The sequence below is a fragment of the Falco punctatus genome (assembly GCF_963210335.1).
Source record: "Falco punctatus genome assembly, chromosome: 8".
NCBI lineage: Eukaryota > Metazoa > Chordata > Aves > Falconiformes > Falconidae > Falco > Falco punctatus.
The window spans coordinates 25,301,178-25,326,051 of record NC_137588.1 but is presented as its reverse complement, the minus strand read 5'-3'; the positions used below and the strand labels follow the sequence as shown (position 1 = coordinate 25,326,051).

Here is a 24,874-nt window from a genome sequence, read left to right as displayed (position 1 = left end):
GAGCAAAGTGCCAGATACCAAGATCGTCTGCCTGGTGGACTGTTCGTTTTATGCATGAACGCATACCAAGTATGATGAAGTGGCAGCCCTGCATGCAGGAACTGAGAAATCCATGCAAAAGCCCAAGGAAGCCCGACACGTGCCTGGCTCCCAGAAATGTTTGTAGCGGTGGGCAGTTATTGGTCCCCATCGAGGCTGTGATGCAGTAAGTGGAGCAGGGAGGAGTCCAGCTGTCAGCAGGATGTGCATCAGCAGGGCAGCCAATGGGGGAGTATGCCCTGAAGCTCAGTATCGATTCATTTTATATTTAATTTAGTGACCCAGATTTCCAAGGAGCAAGGCCATGGTATGCCTTGCTGGATGTGCCTTTCCATGCCAGAGATGCACGGATGTTTTCCTGCAACATCAAAGCAACCACTTGGCCTTCAAACCCAGTGCTTTTTGCTACCTCTCATGGCCTGAGAGCTGCAAGTCTTGAAGCTAAGTGCAGAAAGGTATGTGGTGACTGAACATTCATCCCAGCTGGTGGAGAGCTGCCCTTGTTCCCCTAGGGAGAAGACCTTGGCTTTGCCTTACAAGCAGGACCAGTAAGCCTCGATAGACCGAAGCTAAGCAAAACCCCTGACTCTGTGGTCTACTTGGGCGAGTCTGCCTATCCTGGAGCCAGGCTCTGAGGCTTTCCCCATCCCCATGGGCTGTCTGTGCTGAGGAAGATACACTTGCTGTCTCTGGGTAGTGTCCAAGGAAACTGCTCTCCGTGGCAGACTGTTTCCCAGGTGCTGTTTCTCTGGCATTGCAAAAGGGGCTGGCACAGTTGTGGCCAGGTTTTGGTGGGCACTGGCTTGCCAACAGCACTGGTAGCTTGGTGGTGGGTCATTAATGCAGCCTCAGCCGCTTCTTTGGAGGCTTCAGGAGGTTTTGCTTCAGCCAACCGAACTCTGTAATGCGGACCTTTCAGAGGCATTACAGCAGCACTGCGGATCATCTAGAAACAGCCATAGCTGGAGTTAACTGCCCAGCCTCCGTGCCAGCCCTGGTCTGCGCTGTTATCCTACAGTCTCATCGCACAATTAAATAAACAGTCACTGATATTTCCATGTGTTTCCCAGACCAGCAGCTAAATATCCTTCCCCTTCACTGCCCTTTATGCTTGCTGAGCACCAGGCCTTCCTCCAGTGGGAGAAATGAGCCCCAGCCAGGTGCCTGTCTGTGCTGTCTGGGCACAGAGCTGTGCAGCCGAGGCTTCAGGTTGCTTTTTGTTGAGGGAGTATGGGGAGGGTCAGTGCACCGTTTATTCAGGAACCATGAATAAAAGCTTTTGCAGTGATGCTCCAGTGTATGCACAGCCCGGTGGGAAGCCTTGTTCTTGAAGGAATTAGCTTGCAGTCATCTGGAAGAGCTGAAAGTAGGCAGATGGGGCAGGAAGGATCTTCAAAGGTCTGGACGATGATAGTGAGCGCTCCAGCTGCCAGAGCTTTGCTGGCATAAACTAATGAGAGAAGGGTGGGCTTGGATGTGTTTTTCTCCCAGACAGCATGTTTCCACTAGACAAACTGGTGGTCTTTTTTTCCTTTCCCATATCTTTAGGCCACCGTTTTGAAGATAACCCGGGTGTGAGGAGGCATCTGATGAAAAAACCATCTCGGAGTCAGATCACCAGGACAAGCAAAAAATTAGCATCAACTCCATCTGTCAAGAAAAAGAAGAAGAAGAAGAAGTTGGATAGAAAGCCCCATGAGGTATCCATGTGCTGTCCTTCCACACTTCTTCAGAAGCCATAAGTCAGGACTACAAACAGGCACTTTTATAAAGTGATAAATGTGGTTTCAGTATAATTAATTCTTTACATGGCCTTGGGGGTGACATTTCAAGCTCTTACCTGTTGTCATGAGGGCTGAAAATACACTTTTTTCAAGATAAGCGTAGATTTTTTCAAAAAAGTTTTGACTTTAGGAAAGACATTAAAAAGTCACAGAAATGGTAGTGCTGTTGTGGAAGTTGGCAGCACTGTAACATCACCATCTCTGGTAAGTGTGGGAAATCTAGGGGGAAACCAAGGAGCAGGCAGAGGACAAAATTGTCACAATTTGATAGAAAGGGATGCGGGATTGCATCATTCTCTCTCCTCTGCCCATGCCATCTGACTTGGAGCTTTCTTGTGCTGGTGGAATGGACTGATGGAAACTCCTTCCACACTTCCAGTGATATTTTTCCTGGCTGCTTCTGCTCACTAAACTTCTGGTTTAACTAAGGCAGGCTTGTTCAGGTAGCACTTTAGACCAAGCAAAAACCTGAGGCTTTTTGCATATTGTTGGTAGAGCTGTATGCATCAGGGGAAGTCTCATGTCCTCACTGTAATTTGCATTAGGTGTTTGTGGAGCTGAATGAGCTGGTGGTGGATAAAAACCAGGAGATGCACTGGAGGGAGACGGCCCGCTGGATTAAGTTTGAGGAGGATGTGGAGGAGGACACAGCAAGGTGGGGGAAACCCCATGTGGCTTCACTGTCCTTCCGCAGCCTGTTGGAGCTCAGGAAGACTATTGCCCACGGTGAGTCAGGAACTGCAGGCCAGGGTTTGTGTCTTGCTCTGGGACAAGTTTTGCTGGACAGCTTCTGTTGCTGTTTGGCCCCTCACAAGAGATACTCCAACAGTGTTTGTGTCCAGGTTCCATATAGAGCCTGTGGAGACCAGCCATCCTGCAGCCTGTTTGCCAGGGTTTGCATTAGCCCAAGGGTGCCTGGGTTGGTTCCTTGCTCTGCTTTGCTGCTCTCAGGCACGTGGCAGCTGCAACACCCAATTGTGCCTGGGCCAGCAGGTCTTGGACCCATCTTTGCTGTGAAAAGGCAACATTGGTCAGAGTGGGACACCAAAATGAGAGGGAGATACCAGAGCTACCAGTGCATCCTGGAGCTTTTGGGTTCTTTTAGGACAAGGGTTTACATAGAGGACATGGGACGCCTGGACCTGGGGCATTTCTCAGCTGAGAGAACCTGTACCCCAGTCAAAGCCTGGCTCTGGGTGGGACAGCTGTGTCTCCAGAATGTGCATGTGGCAGGGAGTGTTGCACACTAGGAGCAGGGCTCTTCCCCTCCCGCTGGCAGGTGCTGTCCTCCTTGACCTGGAGCAGACCACTCTGCCTGGCATTGCTCACCTCATGGTGGAGACCATGATCATCTCTGACCAGATCAGAGCAGAAGACCGAGCCAACGTGCTGCGTGCCCTGCTGCTGAAGCACAGGTGGGTAACGTGGCTGAGGGGTGCCAGGGCTTGGAGGGTTGTCTGTGAGCCCCAGGTGGCAAGGGAGGTGGGTCCCTTCATGGCCACCACTCTCCCCCTCAGCCACCCAAATGATGAGAAAGAGGGCTTCTTCCCGAGGAACCACTCCAGCTCCAGCATGAACTCCATCGTGGGGAACCACCATCACAACCACACCACTGACACTTGTGTGCCCCTCATGGGGGAAGAGCGCATTGAGATGGCTGACCCCAAGGCCAATGAGACCGAGTGCAAGGAGGTGAGGATGACATGAGGGGTTATTGCTTCTTTTTCCACACCCTGGAGACAACTGTTGGCTGGCGGCAGCCCTTGGTGCCAGCCTTCATGGGGGGGTCTTGCACTTGCAAGGGCTGAGCTCACCTGGATCACCTGGAGTGCTGTAATTGGGTCGCTGCATTATGATTTTGGGACCTAATTTTAGCCTCACACTGTATGCAGATGTTTGCTTGAGCTTCCATGGCAGCAACAACTGTAGCACTTGCAGGGTGGCCTTTGCTGAGAGGGTGCCTTATCGGTGAAGCAGGGTGTTGGGCATGCAGCCGAGGCAAGCCCAAGTGCAGATATGCCAGTGGGGTGCAAGGCTGTGTAGGGAGACCAAGGCACAGGGACTTCATCCTTACTTGTTTCTATTCTTCCCTGGCAGAAAAACCCGCATCTCCATAACTCTGAGGGTCACCGTAAATACCTGAAGCTGATGGAGAAGATCCCTGAAGATGCGGAGGCCACAGTGGTCCTCGTGGGTAAGAGGCAACATGTAGAGTCCCCAGCCCCAAAAGAGACTAGAGCAGGTTCTGGCCCTAGCTCTCTGTGCCCTCCCTCCTGAGGGGTGTTCAGTTATCTTGTACATGTTCCCAAAGTTCAGCTGGGGAAGGAACCTTTGCTCTCTCCTTTGGTGACAGCACCCATTTTGTGTTAAATGTATGGGGTGCCAGGGTAGTTCTTTTCCTAAATGAAGAGGTTGATAGACACTGCTGTTGGGAGCTGGAGCTCAGCTTAGGGGAGAAAGTCCTGCCATGCTTACCAGAACATCCCATTTTGCAGCTCAGAAGTGGGTCGGTGGTGCCCAAGGGACTGATGGCCAGGCACTGACTGCTGTTGGGCTTCACACTGTTATCTGGCCATTGCTGCCCTCCGTCTGGCCTCTTCACACCTTGCCAGCAGCTGAGCCCCGCTCCTGGCCAGTGTTGGTTGCTGGTTGTATGTGCCAGGGAGCTTTGAGTTTATGGAAGCGGGGCCTGGCTGGTGGCAAGGTCTCAGGTATTGGCCATAGCACTGCCAGGAGATAATTCTCTGTACAAGAGGGCTGTGAGCAGGCAGGCTTGAGCATCAGTGGGTTTGGTTCCTTCTGACCACAAGAGTAATCTTTCCCAGCACTTTGCTGTCATTAACATCTTAGCAAATGTAGCTACGCTACAAGCTAAATAAATGTAATTGCCTATCCAATAGATGAAAAGCTGAGGGAAAGCAGCTTGGCAGTGCAACCAAGCTGATACTTAACCATGATGAGGCCAAATCAGCTTCATAGATGCACTTTGAATGCTCAAAATAACTAAACACTGGCCATTTCTGAGGTAAGACTGTGTCTTGGGATTCACTTGGCCACTCAGATAGCCCAGATTTGCCAGTCTAACAGAACACAGCTCATTGCTGGACACAGATGGCAGAAAGATCAGTAATAATGTCAGAGAAACACAAGTATTCAATAAACATTTGTGTTCGGTATGGGAAGGAAGTGGCTGGTGTGTCGGAGGATGCGGGAGTACTTCCCAATCTGTTAAGAACTGAGAAGGCTGCCAAGCATTGATGAGATGCGGACATTGTAAAACAAACTGCATTTTGCACCTATGAGTCTCTAGAGAACTGGCTCGTTTTCATCTAAAACAAATCACCAGCCAGTCTAGGAATAGAGGGAACATACGAGAAAGACAGAAGAAAGCTCATAGCATCAGCGCTCAAGAATGAAAGGACAGTGATCCAGTACCTGTAGGTTGTTTAACCTGACGTCCTTCACAGCCAACATAATGGCAGAACTAATATGGAATTCAATTAATAAAGAACTAAAGGATAAGAATGTAATTATTGTCAAGCAGTGAGGTTTATGGGAAATAGGTCATGTCAAGCAAACCTGATCTCATTCTTTGGAGAGATTAGAAGTTTTTTTTGATAAAAGTAACATGTAAGAGACTTTCTCCCGTAAGGCAGTGGCTTAGTGGAAAACAACCTTCTGATTTAATGTTAGCCCCTTATAGTGTAACTAGAGCCCTCCTGTAAGAGATTAAGAACTGGGAAGCTAAAGAAAGTAGCACTGCTGGGGAGTGGTGACTGAACAGGGAGCTTGGGGCAGTCCTTGGCATGAAGCTCCACACTGTGACAGTGGTCTGGAGACATGTGTGGGACTGCAGGGCTTGTGGGAACCCTCAAAATCCCTGTTTCAGCCTAGTACACCTCACCCCGGTGATTAACTCTGCTCAAAACATTGCCTCCTGGCAGGTTGTGTGCAGTTTCTGGAGCAGCCAACTATGGCTTTTGTCCGACTAAATGAGGCTGTCTTCCTGGAATCTGTCCTGGAGGTCCCGATTCCTGTCAGATTCATCTTTGTGCTGCTGGGACCGAGTCAGGCCAACATGGACTACCATGAAATTGGCCGCTCAATCTCCACCCTCATGTCTGACAAGGTGAGGAGCTGACGGGAGGTGATGCTGGCACAGGCAAGGGAGCTCCAGTAGCTCCTCAGAAGTCAGTCTTGGGACAAGAGTGCTGAGAGATGCTGTGCAAAGGCCCGGGTGGGACTGGCAGGTGTGAACACCTGGGATTTTTAAGAGCAGCCTGGCTTGACCAAGGTAGAAGGCTTCAGTACAGAAGAGTAGGACAGGCATTTGGCTGGGACAGAGTGCTAGGCTGGGTGAAGAAAGGGGCCGCATGCAGAAGCAGGAGTGAAGGACTGCCCAAGATTAGAGGAGTTGTGTTTAGTAGATGTTTCACAAATGGAGAGGCGGGGAAGCTGAGTGGTGCCTGTGACCATGATGCCTGTCCCAGGCCACACTAAAAACAAGACACAGCGATGCCAGGGGGCTGTTGTCGGATGCTTTCTAGCTGAGTCCTGTGACTGGGGCGTCTATGCAGAGGAGCACAGGCATGCAGGAGGAGACGTGAGGAGGCAGGAAGGTTTTTCTACCAAACGTGTGTACTGCTAGAAGTCCCCCATCTGGCTAGACGGCAGGAAAGTGAAATTACATTATCCTGGTAAAGAGTTCAGGGCAACGAAAAGACAATCTGAGCATCTGCATAGATCCAGGACAGGAGTATCAGAGGTTCACAGGGTCCTCCTGGCTGGTCCCTTGTAACTGCCGATCCTGCCACCAGTGCACAGCTTTCCCTGAACTGGGAACTAAAAGGTCCGTTCTGCAGGTGGGTTGTGAACAACAAGGGCTCCCAGCTGAAAGATCCCTTCCGAGAAATTGCACAGGGCTCAGCTGAGACCATATTTTTAGCCAGAAGAGGTGAGGTGCCATATTCCAGCTTCAGCACTACATTTGTGGGCTGATCTCACTCATTTGAGCCTCTGCTCCTCTGTTGCCGGCTGCCGCAGCCGGGGCTGGCCGTAGCAAGGTTACACGGTGGCTGGCGCCACGAAGAGAGTATGGTATCATTTACAGTTCGAAGCTACGGCTCCAGGGAGTCTGTGTGCTGCAGGGACCTTAGCTGTTCCCTACCTGCTTTACAGGCTGTCCACTTGTTCATTTTCCTCCAGCCCTTTCTCTGCAGGCCTGTTCCAGAGGCAGCGCAGCACTTCAGCCCATTTGGCAGCACCTCTCTGCCTCTCCGCAGCAGTGCTGTCCCCTCATGGTCTCCTTTAGAGTCTTTCCTTGTCATCTTGCCCTCGCTGTCAGGAGTATCTCCCCTTTTCTGCCTCGTTTCCTTTGCATGGCTTCCCTCATGCTGTAGACTCCTGTTTTCCCTCCCTCTCTCATGTGGAGACTCCCAAGAGTCTCTCATGCTCCCTGCTCAGGTGCTGGTTCTTGTGCTTTACCTGCAGGGCTCCACCAGCTTCTCTCTCAAAATAAACCCAAGACCAGACTAGGAGGACATTGGTCTGTCGCAGAGTCCTAATGTTGAGCTGCAGGGACAGGAGAAGTGGTGCCTGGCTGTTGGTAACTCTGAGCCGGGCTCTGAACAAGAGCCCTACGGGACCAAGCAGTGGCACGCAGGGCTTGTAAAGAGAAGGATCTTGGCCTGATGCAGCCACAGTGATCTGGTGTAAACAGAGGCACAGGCTGGCCAGGTGTAGCATCTAGCCTAGGGAACGAGAGGCACCGGACTAGCTGGGAAGCACAGATCTGATTTTGATTGATGGAGAGGTCCCATGAGAGGCATCTTGTGATCTGGCAGAGATGCTGCAGGAGCAAGATCTTGAGCAGGAGCAGTGGGGCTTGTGGGAGAAAAGCAGGAACAAGGAGGTCACTGGAAAGGGTGGGTAGGGGAAGGAGGGAAGACGTGGGATTAGGTGAGGGGCACTGGCTAGAAGGACAAGGAGGAGGAATTTAGGAGTGTGGGTCACAGAGTGGCAGTAGTGAGACAGGCAGTGGGCTGGAGGAGCGGGATGTTACTGTATGGTCACAGCAAGCGCCGTGTTCCCAGGCTGCAGGTAGCTGGGTGCAGTCTGGTCTGAACCTTCTCTCTCTCTTTCCCTGCCCCTCCCAGCACTTCCATGAGGCTGCATACATGGCAGATGACCGACAAGACCTCCTCAACGCAATCAATGAGTTCTTGGACTGCAGCATTGTCATCCCCCCATCAGAGGTGGAGGGGAAAGACTTGCTTAAATCCATTGCCACCTTCCAGAAGTTGCTGCTGAGGAAGAGGAAGGAGAGGGAGCAGAAGTCCATGAAGGAGGGGGCTGTCCAGGAAGCCAAAGGTCTCTCCACTCACATTTGGGCAAAAGAGCTTGTGCCTAGTGCCCTGCGTGCCCCAGTGGGCCCTCCCCTCACAGAGCCTGGCAGAGGGGTGAGCGGGGCCTGGCTCCTGCAGTGGGCAGTGGGGAGGAGGGCAGGGGGCGGCAGGACAGTGGCTGCGGGCAGCTCTGGCAGCTGGGGGTGGCTGGAGGCAGTGGGATGTGCAGTCGCAGGGGGCCCACCAGGTTAGTGCTGCTGGAGAAAGGTCTCCATGGGGTATGGGGGAGAGGGACAGCCCAAGGGCGGACACACATTCCCCTGTTCAAGCCCTGCCCTCCATGCACCTCCAGAGCTGTGTGAAGTGAAAGCTGAGGAAGAAGAGGAGGAAGCTGAGGACGATCCTTTGAAGCGGACCGGGATATTTTTTGGAGGTCTGGTTCGGGACATAAAGCGCAGGTACCCCAAATACCTCAGTGACATCAGAGACGCCTTGCACAGCCAGTGTCTCGCAGCCGTTCTCTTCATCTACTTTGCTGCTCTCTCTCCTGCCATCACCTTCGGGGGACTCCTAGGTAATGGGCCTGCTTTCTGGTCTGCTCTTTGCACGCTGGGACACTGGCTGTGTCTGTGTAATGCTGTGCTGGGGTGGGCTTCGGTGCTGCTTGCTCGGGGAGAGCAGCAGCGCTGTGCCTCTGCTGCTGCCTTGTCCCCTCCCTGCCACTTGGCCTCTCCAGCCTCGGCTCCCCGGGCTCCCTCTGTGCTCCCTGCCCAATGCAGGGGACCTCTGACTGATGGGATGGGGACCTGCCTCCTCCGTCTGGAGCTGTGTCTGCAGCCTGCCTGCCTGTGGTGACGGTGCCTGTGCCCAGGCTGTAATACTCACACATTGTTCTCTTTCCCAGGAGAGAAAACTGAGGGTCTCATGGGGGTCTCCGAGCTGATAATCTCCACCTCGGTTTTAGGGATCCTCTTCTCCTTACTCGGAGCCCAGCCGCTCCTGGTCATTGGCTTCTCAGGGCCTCTGCTGGTGTTTGAAGAAGCTTTTTACAAGGTACATGTGAGGCAGTGTCCGTGCTTAGCACCTGCTCGCTCTGCCCTTGTGCTGGAGAGGGCAGCTGGCATTTCTCAGCTCTCCAAATGGAGAATGGGGTGAACTCCTTGGGTCCTGCCAGGCTGCCCTCAGCTCAGCTGTGGCTGGCCCTGGCTCTGCTGACCCTTGGCAGGTCATGCCATAAGGACTTCTGCCTTCTGTTGCTGTATCCTGGGGGCTGACCCTCTTGAGGTGTGACAGTGGTAACAGCACTCCTCTACCTGCTGACTGTGAGGGGAGCATCCTCCTCCAGCCCTGTGCTGTAGCCCATCCTGGCAGAATGAGCACTTGTAGCTGTATCCTAAAATGCTAGTCCGTAATACTTCCTTGTTCTTGGGGCTTCCTTTGAAGATTAGTTCACGACTTTTACCTGTGTCTGGGTTTCCTTGTATGGGAAACCAGCAACATTCAGTGTACCACCCATCTGGGATGTCCCACGTACGTTACTCCCACCTCGGGATGAGCCCAAGGGTGTGTGCAGAGATATCACGGCCATCCAGGATGGACAAGTTTCTTTCTCAAGTAGCACGATCTCTTTGCTGTTAAAAGCGTCCCTATGTCACTGTACCTCCAAGCAGTGGGTCTAATCCTTCTCCTTTTTTCTGATTCCTAGCATGTCTGGGCTTTTAAAGCCTGTTTTTTCCTACAGCTAGATTTTCACCTTGGTGTGTCAGGAGTTTGGAGCTGCTGATGCCATTGCACAGTGGGAATTTCTCTGCTCTCCTGTGACCACACTTCTCACTGACTGCTTTTGCGTTGCCTAGTCATTATGTACAAAGGTGTACCTCTGCCCTGCGTGAGGGCACTGTCTGTGGTGGTACCAAGGAAGGCTGCGAAGGGAGGGATGTGATTTGTTGCTGTGTGTGGATGAGCAGAGGCAGTGGAGATGGTCTGTTCTGTGGTGACAGCCTGCGGCTTTTCTCCACACACATAGAACCGTGTGTGTACACAGGGCGCTGGCTGGGATCACGCCCCAGCCTTTATGCAGTGGGACATAGCAAGCTGCTCAGGCCCTCCTTTGCAGGGAATGGGCTTGTGCTGGTGAGTGCACAGAGCAGTGGAGAGCTGTTTGGGTAATGGCACCTCCATGTGGGTGGGATGGAGAGCGTCATGCATGGGGTGGCTTCAACAGAGAGTGAGGGAGGCACTGTTACAAAGACTGGAGGAGTAAAGACCTGCTTGGTATGAGCTGGCTGGTGTTAATGCAAAGTCTGTGACTTTACCTTTGACTCCAGCCCCAAATTCACTGTCTCTGTGCTGGATGCCCAAGTAGTTGCAGATGCTTTTTTCCAGGATTGTGTTTGATCTTAATGGGAAGCAGATGTGGGAGGCAGCCTGGGGCGCCTTGAGTAACACCTTCCCCTTTCCATTTCAGTTCTGCCAGACACAAGGCATTGAGTATCTGACAGGCAGAGTGTGGATTGGTTTGTGGCTCATTGTCTTCATCTTCATTATCGTGGCAGCTGAGGGAAGCTTCTTGGTGCGCTACATCTCGCCCTTCACCCAGGAGATCTTTGCTTTCCTCATCTCCCTCATCTTTATCTACGAGACCTTCTACAAACTGTACAAGGTGAACCTTCCCCGGGGAGATGGGCTGTTGCATCTCTTGATCCCCCAGGAACCTGCTGCTTTAGCATACAGGAGGCAGGGGAGCAGGGCCAGCTCAGCCACAGCTTTCCTAGGTGTTCTGCAGAGCAGTTCTTTGCTGGCCTCTCGTGCCGCAGCCCATCTGGCCCCTGTGCCACCACAGAGGCTGGCAGGATGAGCCCTAACATCTGTCTCCCCTTTTCTTCCTGCAGGAGGCATTAAAGAGGGGCCACTTTTCTCTCCCCAGCCCTCTCCAGCTGGGTAGGTTGTGAGGCGAGGTGACGGATGCTGGGATTATCCGCACCCACCATCTACCGCCCTCACCTCTCCACAGAGCAGAACACCTCCGCTTCCCCCTGCCCCCAGTAGTGACAGTGCTCCCTGCCCCTCCTTGCGGTGACAGTGCCTGCTGCTTCTCTCACCTGCCTAGGTGTTTGCAGAACATCCTCTGCTGAAGTTCTACCCACCGAACGTGCAGAGCGGCCTGAATGCCAGCATGCTCTCTGCGGATGCAATGTCACTGGGAATCAGGATGCAGCCCAACACTGCTCTCCTCTCCCTCATCCTCATGCTAGGCACCTTCTTCATTGCCTTCTTTATGCGCAAGTTCAAGAACAGCCGTTTTTTAGGAGGAAAGGTGAGAAATTTGTGGGACCCAGATGTTAAGGACAAGGAATGTGCCAAACAAATACTGCTTCTTGCTGCAGACCTTTGTCCTCCAGAGCATTTGGACCATACCCCAAAGAAACACCAGCAATCCCTTGAATACCATGCAGAAGGGATGGTAGCCTGACCGAGGCTGCAGACCAGAGCTGGCTGTTCATGATGGTGTCTGCACTGTCCTGCTCCACTGAGCTTTGCTGAAAAGTCCTCTGGACCTTGGGAAAGCTCCATTGGCTGGATAGAAGTCTGTTAAAATAGAGTATAGGAAGAAGAGCTTACAACTTTTTCCCTTTGGTCATCTCTCTACATCCAGGGCATTTGTGTAATACCTGGAGCACCATCTGAATAGGCCAATAGGCGCAACGAGTCAGTCACTTAAGAGTGGCTGGAGGACTGTGTTATGTTATGTGGGCAGTGGGATGCGCAGCCCTATGGGTCAAAGCTGGGCTCCCTTGCCCTGCTCGTCATCAGTGCTCAGATTTGCAGTGGTGCTTGGCCCCGTATGGGGCTTCGCTTTATTGCAGGCTCCCTGTAGCAGGGCGAGTGCATGGAGCTGACGCATTCCCTTTGCCAGCAAGGGTGTTTGTTTTGCAGGCTCGGCGGATCATTGGAGACTTTGGGATCCCCATCTCCATTCTGGTCATGGTGCTGGTGGATTACACCATCACTGACACATATACGCAGGTAGGTGCCAGAGCCACCCTCAGACCCCCTCCTTCAGCCCAGCAGTGATCCCTGCAGCACCATGGCCTGCTCTTGTGTGGTGGGCGATTTGGATTTCCTGCCTCTTTAGTCATAAGAGCACAAAGCAAACAGAGATGCTCCCCTTGTCCTTACTCCCACACTGAAGGGAGGCTCCAAGGGTCTGGCTGAGACTGAGACCAGAGCTGCAGGGACTGGAGCTCCCTAGTAGTCCTCTGATATTCCAGCTGTTAGTAGGGTAGGCTTTAGGGGGCCAGAGAGATTCAGTGCAGTTAGTTCCTTGTTTGAAACTCCAAAAACTTGCAGACGATCAACAAGACATAAACTGGTTGGTTATACATGCTGAAGGGGGTGGTATGTAGAGTGGTTTCAGCAGGGTACTTGTCATGGATTTACTACTTAACATGTTTATAGTCTGCTTGATTGTAGGCTACTAAATATTTTGATCACTTTATCTCAAACACAATGATCTCTTTCCCAGTTTATGCACAAACTTAAATGTTAACAAACAAACCCATCTCACAGGTCTCCTTTCCTCCCCCTTTTTTAGTAGATGTGTAGTTATATCTTTCTGTTTTGGCATTTTTTTCAACTAATATCGGGGAGAGGGTGAAAAGTAGTTCCTGTTCAGCATGCAAAGTTTTTATCGACAGCACAAGGCTTAGTGGAATCCAAATACATTATTCATTTAAATTTCAATGAAAAAATTGGTTTTATCAGATGTTAGTAAAATCACGCACTTTGTTACATCCTTTTCATACCCTTCTACACTTCCACAATTAATATCAAAAGCATTCTCATTTCAGTATTAACTCAGCATATGTACAAAGCTTTCTGAGAAAACGGTACTTGGTTGCACAGCTTAGCTCAAGTACAAGCATTCCAGGAATATTATTCATACTTATGCTGATTAACATAAATGCAAATCATAAACTTTCCCTGCAGTGCTCACGCAGGCAGATAGCAAGAACTGCTGTTGAGCAGCGCAGAGCCAAGAGTTCAAATGCTGGTGAACACAGGGTCGGGACAGTATACAGCTAGGAGTCTGTGTGATTTCTGATGGGAGCACAAACATGATGTTCCCTCTGAACATGATCAGTGAGGTCATTTCCAGAGAATGTGACTACTTCTGGGGTCCACGCTGCAAAAACAATACTGAAAACTGTCTCAGAAAAGGCTTGGCAAGTCTGGAAAGCCACCTCGGAGAAGGATAGGCAGTTCAGGACACTTGATTTCTCCAAGGAGAGGTGAAGGAGTGCTTTAACCATGGTCTGCAAGCACTAACATAGGAGCAAGCTTCCTTAGGGAAGATATTTCCATGGTCTCTTGGACAAAACCCAAGAAATTCCAATAGCTGAAAGGAAATGAGACAGGCCCATGTTAGGGGACATGGGATTTTTTTCACTGAAGGGGATTGTCCATGAGAAAGTTCTGCCTGGGTCAGGGTGCCTGTTCCATCATCTGAGGTGCTCAGACCAGGGAGACCAAGAGGATCAGGGCTAGTCTTGTGTGAGGCTGTGGGTATGTATGTATTGATGAGTAACTGCTGGGTTTTGCGGCTATACCACCAGAAGCTGAATGTCCCCTCTGGTCTGTCGGTCACATCTCCTCACAAGCGTGGCTGGTTCATTCACCCCATGGGCAGCAGTGGGACCTTTCCGCTGTGGATGATGTTTGCGTCTGCCATCCCTGCCCTCCTGGTCTTCATTCTTATCTTCATGGAGACACAGATCACTACGTGAGTACCTCCTTTGCCAACGCCAACCATCACTAACACCTGGGCAAGCAGGTGCTGGTGCCATTCATGTGAAGATGCGCCTGGCATCCCAGCAGGACAGCAAGGGCAAGGTCCTGGCCATTTCAGACTGTACCCTCTTGGGTTCTTCCATCATCTCTTGGCTTTCTGCCTGGTATACTGTGTGGTGGAGACCTGCCTCAGCTAAGCACAGGATGAAACCTCTAACCTGAGGTTGATGGTCACCGTCCCTCTCAGCCATCTCCTTGTTGTCCCTATGTGTGCTCTCTCCAGGGAGTGAACGTTGTCTCCAGCTGCAGTGCTGTTCCTGGGGACAGGGCTGGGCCTGTAACTGACCTAGGCTCTTTTTCCTTCCAGGTTGATTGTTAGCAAGAAGGAGAGGAAGCTGCTGAAAGGCTCTGGCTTCCACCTGGACCTGCTGCTCATTGGCACTATGGGGGGGCTTTGTGCACTGTTCGGGCTGCCCTGGCTGACTGCGGCGACGGTGCGCTCCGTCACTCATGTCAACGCCCTGACAGTCATGAGCAAGGCCATTGCACCTGGGGAGAAGCCCAAGATCGAGGAGGTGAAGGAGCAGCGTGTGACTGGAGTGCTTATTGCTGCCCTTGTTGGTGAGCCTCTGCTTGGGTGGAGGAGTTGAGGGGTGGGGAGGTCAGGGCCCACCACTTGAATTTCCTGGCAGTGCCCCTGCCCACAGGCCAGCCTGTGCTCTGCCCACCTGCTGCAGGACTGCCCCCACCTATGCTGAGCTCTCCTGGCAGCCTTCGGTACCCCCCGTGGTCAGTCCATCTCTGCAACCCTTCCAGCTAGATGCCTCTGGAGCTTCCTTTCCCTTGCACCCTGGGTCAGACAGAGAGGAGGCAGGAGAGGGACAGAGGCTGAGGTGCCTTGTGGAGGGGCCGGTGTGGGACACGCCATGCCCTGAGCTCTGTCTGTGCAGGTCTGTCCATTGTGATGGGGAACATGCTGCGGCAGATCCCGCTGGCTGTGCTCTTCGGCATCTTCCTTTACATGGGGGTTACGTCGCTCACTGGCATCCAGCTCTACGAGCGGCTGCTCCTGATCTTCATGCCGTCCAAGCACCACCCTGACCACATCTATGTTGTCAAGGTGAGAGAAGGCAGGTTGCGAGGAACCGGGTAATGAGGAACAGAGGAGGAAGAGTCAGATGAGGGGAGGATGGTGCATTGCTAGAGTGATGCTTGGCTTGGTGACCTGCCTTGGCTGCAAGCTTGTGCCAAGAAGTAAGTGCAAGCCGTACACAGAGGTGATACAATGCTGGGATAGCGTGCTGGTAGGCTGTGCACAGGAGTGTCTTGCCAGGATATTGTTATGGACAGACTGTTTACAGGAGCAATGCATCTCTTGAGCAGGTGTCGGGACATTGCACTGCCAGGTGGATACGTAGGTTGCACAGAGGCTGATGTGTTTTGGAGTTCTACTTTGCTGTAGAGTACAGGCAGGGAGAGCATGCAGCAGTGTTGTGTTACTGTGCTGTGCTGTGCAGGAGGGTTATGTTTTGTCAGTTGGGTCTTCATTAATCTGTGTGGAAGGGTAATGTGTTCTCAGGCTGGATTTATCTCCCTAGGTGAAGACCTGGAGAATGAATCTCTTCACCTGCATTCAACTGGCCTGCATTGTGCTGCTCTGGGTGGTAAAATCTACGGTGGCATCCCTGGCCTTCCCCTTTGTCCTGATCATGACAGTGCCATTGCGACGCTTCGTGCTGCCCCGCTTCTTCCACGACAGGGAGCTCAAAGCGGTAAGCAGATAACTGTCCTCACGGTGTACCTTGCAACACTGGATTGAGGTTCAGGAGGTTTGACAGACTGAAAGGCTGGGAGATCCTGGGCTGCAAAAGCCTTGGCTTTCCCTGCTGTTATCAGGGGGTCTTTTGTTCAACAGCAGTAGTGGGGTGGATGGCTTCCTCAGGGCTTGTAGCCCTGGGAGTGCAGTGTGGGATGGAAGGGCACCCGAGGGCAAGGAGACAGAAGATCCTACCACACAGAGGCGTGGAAAAAGGGTTTCCTCTTCCATCCTCCTCCCCATTTATGACTTATTTATACAGAGACACCCCATTTCCCCAGAGACAGCAGCAAGGACAGCCCAGCAGCACACCAGAGCCTGTGGCTGCTTGGCACAGGAGCACATAATCACAGTGCCAGGGTGCTGGCAGCTCCTCTGCTGCTGCCAACATCCTGAGCCTCTGTTGGAGAGCAGCCTGGAGCCTGCCAGCAGGGCAGGAGGGAGGAGCTGCTGTGCTGGACAAAGCCCCAGTGATGGGGCACTGTCAAACAGGAACACTTACAAGAGAGAGCATCAGACTGGGGACACATGGGTGGGCATGAGGGGCAAAAAAGGGCCCTGTTGGAAAGGGAAGGAGCAAGAGCTTTGGTCTTCCCAGCGCAGCCCAGCTGCCTGGCTCGCGGTGCACTGATCCCTCCGTGCCAGGCTTGATCCTGCTCTGGGGTCGGCTGTGGCCTTCAGAGCCCGGTCTCTGCCTCTCCCCAGTTGGACTCAGAGGATGCGGAACCGAACTTCGATGAGGACGGCCGGGACGAGTACAACGAGCTGCATATGCCTGTGTGAGCTGGGAGCTGCCCTCCCCACTCATGGGACAGGCCACTCATGCCTGCTCATCCCTCCCAAGGACTAACTGGAGACTTGCCATGAGTCACGCAATGTCTTGCCTGGACCAACAAGTGGCGGTTCCATAGCCCCGCAGTGGGCAGCCCCACCTCCTGCTGCCCCATCACTTGCTCAGCAGAGGCTGTGAGTCTCTCTCCTCTTGGACCTGGTGGGCTGAGAGATGCCTCTCACATCCCCAAGCTGTGTGGGTCCCGAGTGCCCGTGGGTCAGGGGTCTGCCCCATCTCTTCTGGAGGCAGCCTGTGCCTGGCCTCCAGGTGGTGAAGGGGAGCTATTCCGGCTGGTGCCACTGTGTCCCCCTCTGCTACCATGAAGCTTGGGTGTCTCAGCACCATGTGCCCCCGAGCAGTCACAGGGATGGGCTGATGCTGCCTGCAGACAGCCGTTAGGTTTCTCACAGGCCAGCAGCCTCCTTGCTCAGCTGGCAGATGTCTTGCTCCTGCTCCCTCTGCCCCTCTTCCAGGAGGCCTCACGCTGGGCCTGTGCTCTAGCCCCTGGCCCCCGCGGGGCTGCTGCAGCCTTGCAGATGGGCAAAGAGGGACCAGCACCATGGCCCTGTCCTTGAGACCATCATCTGTCCAGTCACCCTCTCACAGGACTGTTTTCAGCTCCTGCTCAGCATGGGGGAGGCTGTTTGCTTCCATCCAGTTTTCCCAACCCTCTTCCCAAAGGAAAACTGCACCAGGAGGGGAGACTGGGAACAAACAAGTATCCTGAAGCCTTGAGTGCCTGCCCTCTTGCAGGGACTAAGAGGAGTCCTGTGTCATTCTGCACCTCCACCAAGGTTGCAGGGGTAAAAACTCATCACAGGGCTGCATCCCAGTTCCTGACCCCCACGTTCCTATCCCTGAGACCAAACCCTATACAAGAGATGTAGTGCTGGAGCACAGAACAGTCCTTTGGGTCCCCTCCTTTTCCCTGTGCAGTGATCCACTGGGTCTGGCTCCCTGCAGCCATACAAAGAAGTCACTGAACCCCCCAGCCCCAATTCTGCTGCCACACCAGGGTGACCTTTCATGTCCAGGGGTGCCCTCCAAGTGGGAAGGAGCAGCATGCAGCATGCCCAGCACAGCCCCCGTCACCTCTGGGCACCTCCGAACATCTTTCCGCCTGGCTGGGCTGTCCCTTGGGGTCACCCTGGGCTGGCAACCCTCATTCAGAGCTGCCTCAGAAACCGCTGTCGGTGCCCCTGGCGGCTCTGAGGGTGGTGCCAGAGGAGATGGCACCCCAGCCTCTCCCTGATGGTTGGAGCTGGAGTGGCCTTCTGGAGGAGGCTGGGATGCCCACTTCATTATTGGATTTGGGGCAAGCTGCTGGTCCGGTTCCCACGTAGCAGCCTGGCTCCTGCGAGAGATGGTGGGTGCTTCATTACCAGGAGGGTCTGGCACCTTCCCCAGGAGGCTGCAGAAATATCCCACCAGAGAAACCTCCCCCGCAGCAGGTTCCTGCCCCACAGCCTGGCCCCCTGCAGGGCCCCGGGGCAGAGAGACAGTGTCTCTGTGTGTCTGTGGCCGTGTGTGTCCTGTCCTCCCCATGTAGTGTAGGAGGCCTGTTGTCGCTGTGCATTGTGACTCCTCTGACTGTAGTGGAAACAGCTACACCAATAAACTCTTCACAGGAACCATGTCTGGCTCTCTGCTTTTATTTGTTAATTGGCAATAAATTGAATTGATTGAAATTCCCTGACAGAAAACTGTTAGTTGCCCGTGACAGCAGCCAGTGAGGGAGCAGGCCCCAGCTGAAATGGGGACTGTCAGCTTGTCACCCACCACCGGCACGGAGATGGGCTCTCCACCACCATCACCAAGCAGGCCGGTTACTGTGGGCCTGGCTGGAGCCCCCATGCTTGGTGCTGGAAGCAGGAGGCTGAGCCCCATATTTAACCAGAAACGCATGGTCATGCCTGCTCGCATCCATACACTTGTGAATGCGTGTGCCTCTGTGCTCAGCAGTGATCTGTGCCCACCTCCTTACCCAGCCTGTAGCCACACGCTGAATGGCAGGGCCACGGGCTGAGCATGGAAGAAACATCTCATTAAACGTGCGTTCCCTCCACGCTTCTTCCCAAGCCGATCTGAGTGTGGTCCCCCTGACCTGCTGGCTGCCTGCAGCCCATGCGTTGATGGGTTGGATGTCCTCCAGTCGTGTTCTCCTGTGTGCTGCTGCTGTGAGAGGGCAGTGGTCCCACCTCCCATGGTGACGGTCACTGGCTGCTCCTGGGGCTGGCTGCTGCTGTGGGGCACGTGGCAGAGGGCTGAGCCCGCCCAGGCGCAGGGCTGGTGGCCATCCTGCTTCCAAGCTGGGCCCACTGCAGGATGGGCAGTGCCTGGCCTCGCAGCATTCTCTCCAGGTCTTGGCAGCGCTGCTCAACCTACAGGAGAAGGAAGCAGCACAGGTGCCCAGCTCCTGAGCATCCAGGTGGGCTGGATGAGAGCATCCACAAATGTTTCCTGCAGGCTGCTCCACCATGTTAGGGAACACTCCCTCTCGCGTTCCCCACTCCATGGCTCTCCTTCCTCTCACCTGAAGCCCAGGACCACCCAACGGGCCATTGGTTTGGACTTGAGAGGTTATGGCTTTACCCAGTCCCAAGGATCCGTGTCTCCACACGTTTATCCAGCCCTTTCCATGCAGCTCCCCTGCCTGCGGCAGTGCCCCCACTCTCACCCTGGGACACAGGGCAGGGAGCACGAGCAGAGCGAGTGCGTGCCCCTTACCGCATCGATCCTCCGGATGAGGATGGGGCTGACCTCGAGCTCCAGCAGCCAGTCTGCCTCCAGGATGCTGCGGTGGTACTCCTCCAGCTCCAGGCTCTTCTGCAGCTCCTCAGCCAGGGCAGCCTGGTGCCGGTGATCTCCCGTACCCAGGCTTTGCTGCAGCCAGGCCAGCTCCATCCCCTTGCCCTGCTGCTGCAGGTGCAGGGTGCGGATGCGCTGGGCAATATGACACATCTGGCCATGCAGGGAGGCTGCCCTCTCTCTGCGGTGCAGCAGGGCCAGCAGCTCCTCCCGGCTCTCCTGCAGCTGGGCTCGCAGCACCGCAGCCCTGCCACCTGCGCCCGAGGGCTGCAGAGGGACCAAGAGGTCAGGCAAGCCCGGGGAAGAGCCAGGCTGCTGGGTGCCCCTGCCACACCGTGGGGGCTGCACAGTGCTGGGAGCCAGCCCTGCTCTGCCCTGTGCTGGTGGCTGCTGTGACGGCGATGGAGATGGAGATGGTGGCAGGGAGAGGCTGTACCTGCTGCGGTGGAGATGGACCCACTGCTGGGCAAGCTCTGCTGTGGCCAAGCTCTGGTGAAAGACATCAGGGACCAGCCGCAAGACCTTCATGAAGGGCCCCACACCAGCAAAGCCACACAGGTCATGGAGGCTCTGGGGGCTGAAGACCTGCTCATTGAGGGGCCCTCCCTGCAGCAGCAGCCCCCAGTTACGCCGGTGGGCAAAGAGCTGTGCAGCCAAGTGTGGGATGGATGCCAGAGGGGACTGCTGGGTGGGGTGGGCAGCTGGCTCCTCGTGCATGTACAAATTCTCACAGAGTGGGACCACCACCCTGGTGTCAAACCTCTCCTTCAGCATGGTCAGGTGCTGCAGGTAGGAGGCCAGCCACCCCACATAGGTGGCCACACCGGGGCTGGGTGAGCTGGGCTGGTGCTGGGCAAGCCTCTGCAGGTGCTGCCAGCTCTCCACCTGCCCTGAGGGGCTCTGTGGCAGCACCAGCAGCAGTACATGATACAGACCACGCAGGTCAAAGTTCTGCTGACATCGCTGGACATGCCTCGTGAAGGCACTGATCTCCCCTTCAAGGGCAGAGTAGAGGGCCTCCATGGGCAGTCACAATGATGGAGAGGAGGCAGCCGGGATCACAGCTCACCACACGGTCCTGTGCTCCAGATACACTGGAAAACACACTGCACCTGGAGGCAATGCACAGGCTGGTGCAGGCAGGATTGCTGCGGGGGCTCAACCAGCAGATGATGCTACCCAAGGCTGGGGTGCTGCTTTGAAGGTTGGGACACCTGTCCAGCTTGGATGAGTCTGTCCTGGTTGCTCTGCTGGAGAGGAGACAGCAGGTGTGTGGGGAGGAGGGCAACAGGGGTGGGCTGGGGAAGGAGTGAGGAAGCTACAAGGGGTGAGCTCAGTCTAGTACCCCCACTTTTGTGGCACCAGAGGAGAGGTTTCTGAGTGCTGCCACACCAGGAACATGATGGACCACAAAATGCCAGCATGATGCAGGGAGAGTAGCGGAGAGGCTGCCTGCAGCGCCAGGGGATGCTGCTGCAGGTGGGGGGAGAATACTCCGGGTACCTGCAGCCCTCCAGCTGCCGGGGGGATGTTCTGGTATGGGGCAAGTGTCCTCCTGCTCCCTGCACTCTGACCAGCAGTTTGTACCATCTCTTTGCTGTTTGAGAAGAGGTTTATCTTTATGAAAATAAGCAGCTACCCTTGCCTGTCTGGAGAACTAAAAATAGGTCTGTTCCCAAAATTATCAACTGTATTATTTTAAAACATTGTGTGTTCAGTTAAACTATCTGGGTTTCTGTTTCTGCCACTCGGGTTCAAGTACACTTAAGCTATCATCTCCAGTTATTTTTATTCTCTGCAGCCAGGAGGGGCTGGCACATCTCGGTGTTGAGATACCATTTGCACACAGTCACGCAACTGTGTGGTTTGGAAGTTAAGGAAATTGCTGGCTAGAACCATCCCCATGACAAAACTGGGAACCAGTGCTGCTAGCAAAGTTTCCCCTTTGCCCTGTATATCTGGAATTCTTTGCCTGGGCTTTTCAGGCATTCAAACGTCATTAAAATAAATTAAAAAAATCCTTTTTCCTTCCCTGTTAGGAGGGTTTTGCAAGCTCTGACCTGGCAGGGGCAGGTAAAAACGCATGGACCATTCCTTGCACTATGGGCTGGCGGGGGTGAGAGCAGCTTTGGTTGCAGTCACCTTGCCCAGGAAATGTCTGCAATTGGGTTTGTTCAAATGTGAGTTGCACAGTCTGGTGAGAGCAGAGCCGATGCTGAGGGCATGAAGCCCCAGAGACCAGCTAAAGAGCAGCCCCAGCTGACAGGCGCCAGGGTCTGGCTGGCTGTTTTAGCTGCTGAAGACTGCCAGTGAGTGCTGCTGAGCACTGGTGACCCCGCATATGCCTGCTGTGGCTCCAGCCCCATGCTCTCTGCCCCCTCCTGCCCTCCATTCACCTCCCCTCTGCATCACTCAAAAGAAGGACTCACCGCCCCCAGGAGAGGCACCAGGAAGAGGAGAAAGGGCTGAGCTGGGCCCTGCTGCCGGCCAGGGGAGGAACCTGCCCTCCCTGCCCACAGACACAAACCTTCCTCCCCATGGGAACGACAGGGTTGGACGTGTCCCTCACACCAGAGCCAGCCTTTTCCAAAGCCAGTCAGGCTTTGGAATGCCCCACAGGCATTGCCACAGAGCTACAGGGCAGAGATGCAGCTCCCTCCAGCCCCTCTCCCTCACATAGATCTTTGCAAAGGACACCTCTCTCGCATGGATGCCCGAATCTTGGGCACAGGCTTGGCTAGCACAGTTCTTCAATACAGGTGAGTACTCCTGTGCACGGCCCCGAATTTGTCCCGAAGGCTTGTCTGGCCTTGGCAAGAAAGAGGATTGACAAACTTGGGTGGTTTGCTGCCTGCCCGCTGTGTTGTGCCCCTGCTCTGTCGCTCCCTGTGTACCATCCCTGCACCTTCAGCTCTCCATCTCTCTGAGGTGCCTGTGCTGGGACTGTTTGCCATAGTGACTCTTAAGAGAAGCAAATGGTCTCTTGAAGGAGTGAGATGGGGAAATGGGAGCAAATCCTTTGTTAGTAACCTCTACAGGGACAGCATCCCTGGAACCGCTGTCTGACCCCAACAGCTCCCCTTCCACCTCCACGGGGCTGCCCATGGCAGTGGGAGCCTCGGCCATGGTATTTCAGCCCGCTCAGCGAGCAAGTCCTGCCTGCTCAGCGGGCTGCCCGGGGCTGCGCCCAGCCCTCCTGTCTTGCACCAGGACCCTGTGGGGAGGGGGCCAGGGGCTGCTGGCTGGGAGTGATTCAATGAGGACAGCACTGGGACATTTCTGTGCCTGTGCAAGGTCCCCCTGTCTGGGTGCACACTTTCGGTTGGGGTGCACCTACGCACGCAGCGCCAGGCTTTGCTGTGGGTGGTTCACATGAACTCCCCTGTAGAGAGGGCACTGCAATGCTGCTGTAAGGTCAGGATGGGGGCGGCTTTGCCTGAGCTCTGAAACATGGCTGCTAAAGCTTCTTCCTTGTAGGGAGCGTAGGGATGTGGGCTGGCACCCATAGGTGTCTGCCTTGCTCAGGTGGCCATGCAGGAGCTGGAGCAAGGAAAAGTGCTGAGCACCAGCGTCGCACAGCAACCCCCATCACTCCTGTCATGTTGCTCTGTGACCTCCTGGGCCACAGGCTGCCAGATGCGACCTTGTCACTGAGCAGGATGGAAGGGTAATTTTTCTTTTTGTGACTTCTGCAGAGAGGGGAGACCTTGTGGTCTCTGCTGCAGGAACGCAGCTGGATGATTGCCTTCATCTATCAGCCCAGTGTCCCTAGGGGATGACCCCCCCCTCCAGCACGCAGTATACAGCAACATCTTCAGGGGCTGGAGAGGCTGGGGAGTGGCCAGCTCTGGCTGTGACAAGCTCTTGTCTTCAGCAAGTACATATGGCCAGAAGCTGGGTCCGGTTCCTGATGCTCTGAACTGGGGCTGCACTTGCTTTTTGGACCTGAAACGGACCTCAAAACTGGGTGCTCTGGCAGACAGGAGGTGTTAGCACAGCCTCGCTTGCTCCTTGGGTTTGCTAACCCAGTAGCCCATCATTGCAGACTGCTTCCTGGGGACTTACAAGGGGCATACACACCAAAGCAGGGCAGGGATTTGCATCGGTTTGGCTGCAGGTGCACAGCAAGGAGAAGAGCACTCTCCTTTAGCATAGAAATGATTTTGCAGGCTGAAGCTGCGCAAATGAGATCAGGAAGAGGAAATGTACTGAGCTCCAGCTACCAGCACCCATCAGCAGACCTTGGCCACAGCCAGGAGTAATGATATGACACCATTTAACCTCCTTCCTTGCTTGCCTGGGTTTATCGTGCAGCCAGAGACAAAAAGCTACCGGTAGATGGTAAACCAGCCCAGTCTGGGAAATGCCTGCACCACAGCTGGCTGACACAGTTTCTACAGCATGAATCCAGTAGTGATGGTTTCTGCAAGCAAAGCCCTGCTTAGATATTTGGTTGAGCAGAATCCACAAGGCTGTTTGTAACAGAGCCATCTGTAACCTCCACAGCATCACACCGTTAATAGCAAGACTTGGTCTGGATCAAACAAAAGCAGGGCAGGCTTAATAGGAGAGGAAATTAGGTGGATGCGCTTGGCTGGCCTCATCCCCACATGTTCCAACTGTAATTATAGCCTTGTGCAGCTCAGCTCTCTTATTCTCGCCGCCAGGACTGCATTTCTCATGACCCAGGTGTAAAAAAGCCACACGAGGATATGATCTGGCCCCAAGAAACGCTGTGGCAGCACGAAGTGTGCAGTGGCAGGGAAATTTGGCTTGTCGCTGCTGGGAGCTGGATGTATGGCCTAGGATGTGGCAGGGGAGGGAGGGAAGGGTTGGGCAGGAGGGACAAAACCAGGACCCCTATCTGCAGAGAAAGCTGGTGATACCTGATTATGGGTTTGGTCCGTCCAGCATGGCCAAGTGCACGCGGGGCTGGTAAAAAGTCACAGCTAGTGCTGGTCCCAGTGACACAGCTTGGGAGGATGCTTCAGAGGCCGAGGGGTGGCTCACGGTGACAGTGGGGTGCATGTTCCCAGCATCCACCCTCTGGGCCCATCTGCTACAGCTCTCTGCTCTTGTGCTCGGGCTGAAAATGAAGACGACATCCTGTTTTCCTGACATACGGGGAAAGGACAGCCCTGGAGGCCATTCCTGTGCCTGGATGTGATAGAAAGCTTTTCCTGCTGTGGTCAGACTAAGCAGGGGTGCAGCCATCCTTGGCCTAGGCTCTGTAGTGTGCAAAATCAGTGCTCTGCCTTGCAGCGAGACAGCCTCTCTGCTAGTGGTGGCTGAAGTGAGACAGGAGCCAGCAGGGTGCCCAGGACAGATAAACAACCCCTACCCTGGCATTGTCCCCCCTTGTCAGGAGGGCTCCCCCTCACACTCCTGCTCTCTGGGGGAGCAGGTGTCACAGTGCTTGGTGTGACCCTGTGAAGGTCTCTCCAGGCAGCTTTAATCACAT

General features: G+C 54.2%; 1 protein-coding gene across 2 annotated transcripts in view; it reads left to right on the top strand.

Annotated features, from left to right (window-relative positions):
• Window positions 1-18,236, top strand: part of SLC4A3 (solute carrier family 4 member 3) — a 34,782-nt gene extending 16,546 nt beyond the window's left edge. The window contains exons 7-23 of one of the 2 annotated variants that reach the window (XM_080399138.1): window positions 1,588-1,739; window positions 2,369-2,549; window positions 3,103-3,238; window positions 3,341-3,515; window positions 3,921-4,017; window positions 5,768-5,952; window positions 7,979-8,192; window positions 8,520-8,741; window positions 9,072-9,220; window positions 10,635-10,829; window positions 11,277-11,483; window positions 12,104-12,193; window positions 13,783-13,949; window positions 14,325-14,578; window positions 14,908-15,077; window positions 15,556-15,729; window positions 16,479-18,236. In XM_080399138.1, the coding sequence (XP_080255264.1) occupies window positions 1,588-1,739; window positions 2,369-2,549; window positions 3,103-3,238; window positions 3,341-3,515; window positions 3,921-4,017; window positions 5,768-5,952; window positions 7,979-8,192; window positions 8,520-8,741; window positions 9,072-9,220; window positions 10,635-10,829; window positions 11,277-11,483; window positions 12,104-12,193; window positions 13,783-13,949; window positions 14,325-14,578; window positions 14,908-15,077; window positions 15,556-15,729; window positions 16,479-16,556 (2,846 nt within the window). In that variant the 3' untranslated portion in view covers window positions 16,557-18,236. Of the gene's footprint in view, window positions 1-1,587; window positions 1,740-2,368; window positions 2,550-3,102; window positions 3,516-3,920; window positions 4,018-5,767; window positions 5,953-7,978; window positions 8,193-8,519; window positions 8,742-9,071; window positions 9,221-10,634; window positions 10,830-11,276; window positions 11,484-12,103; window positions 12,194-13,782; window positions 13,950-14,324; window positions 14,579-14,907; window positions 15,078-15,555; window positions 15,730-16,478 lie in introns of both variants that reach the window. The other variant, XM_080399139.1, reaches the window with a different exon arrangement.
• Window positions 18,237-24,874: the final 6,638 nt, after the last annotated feature.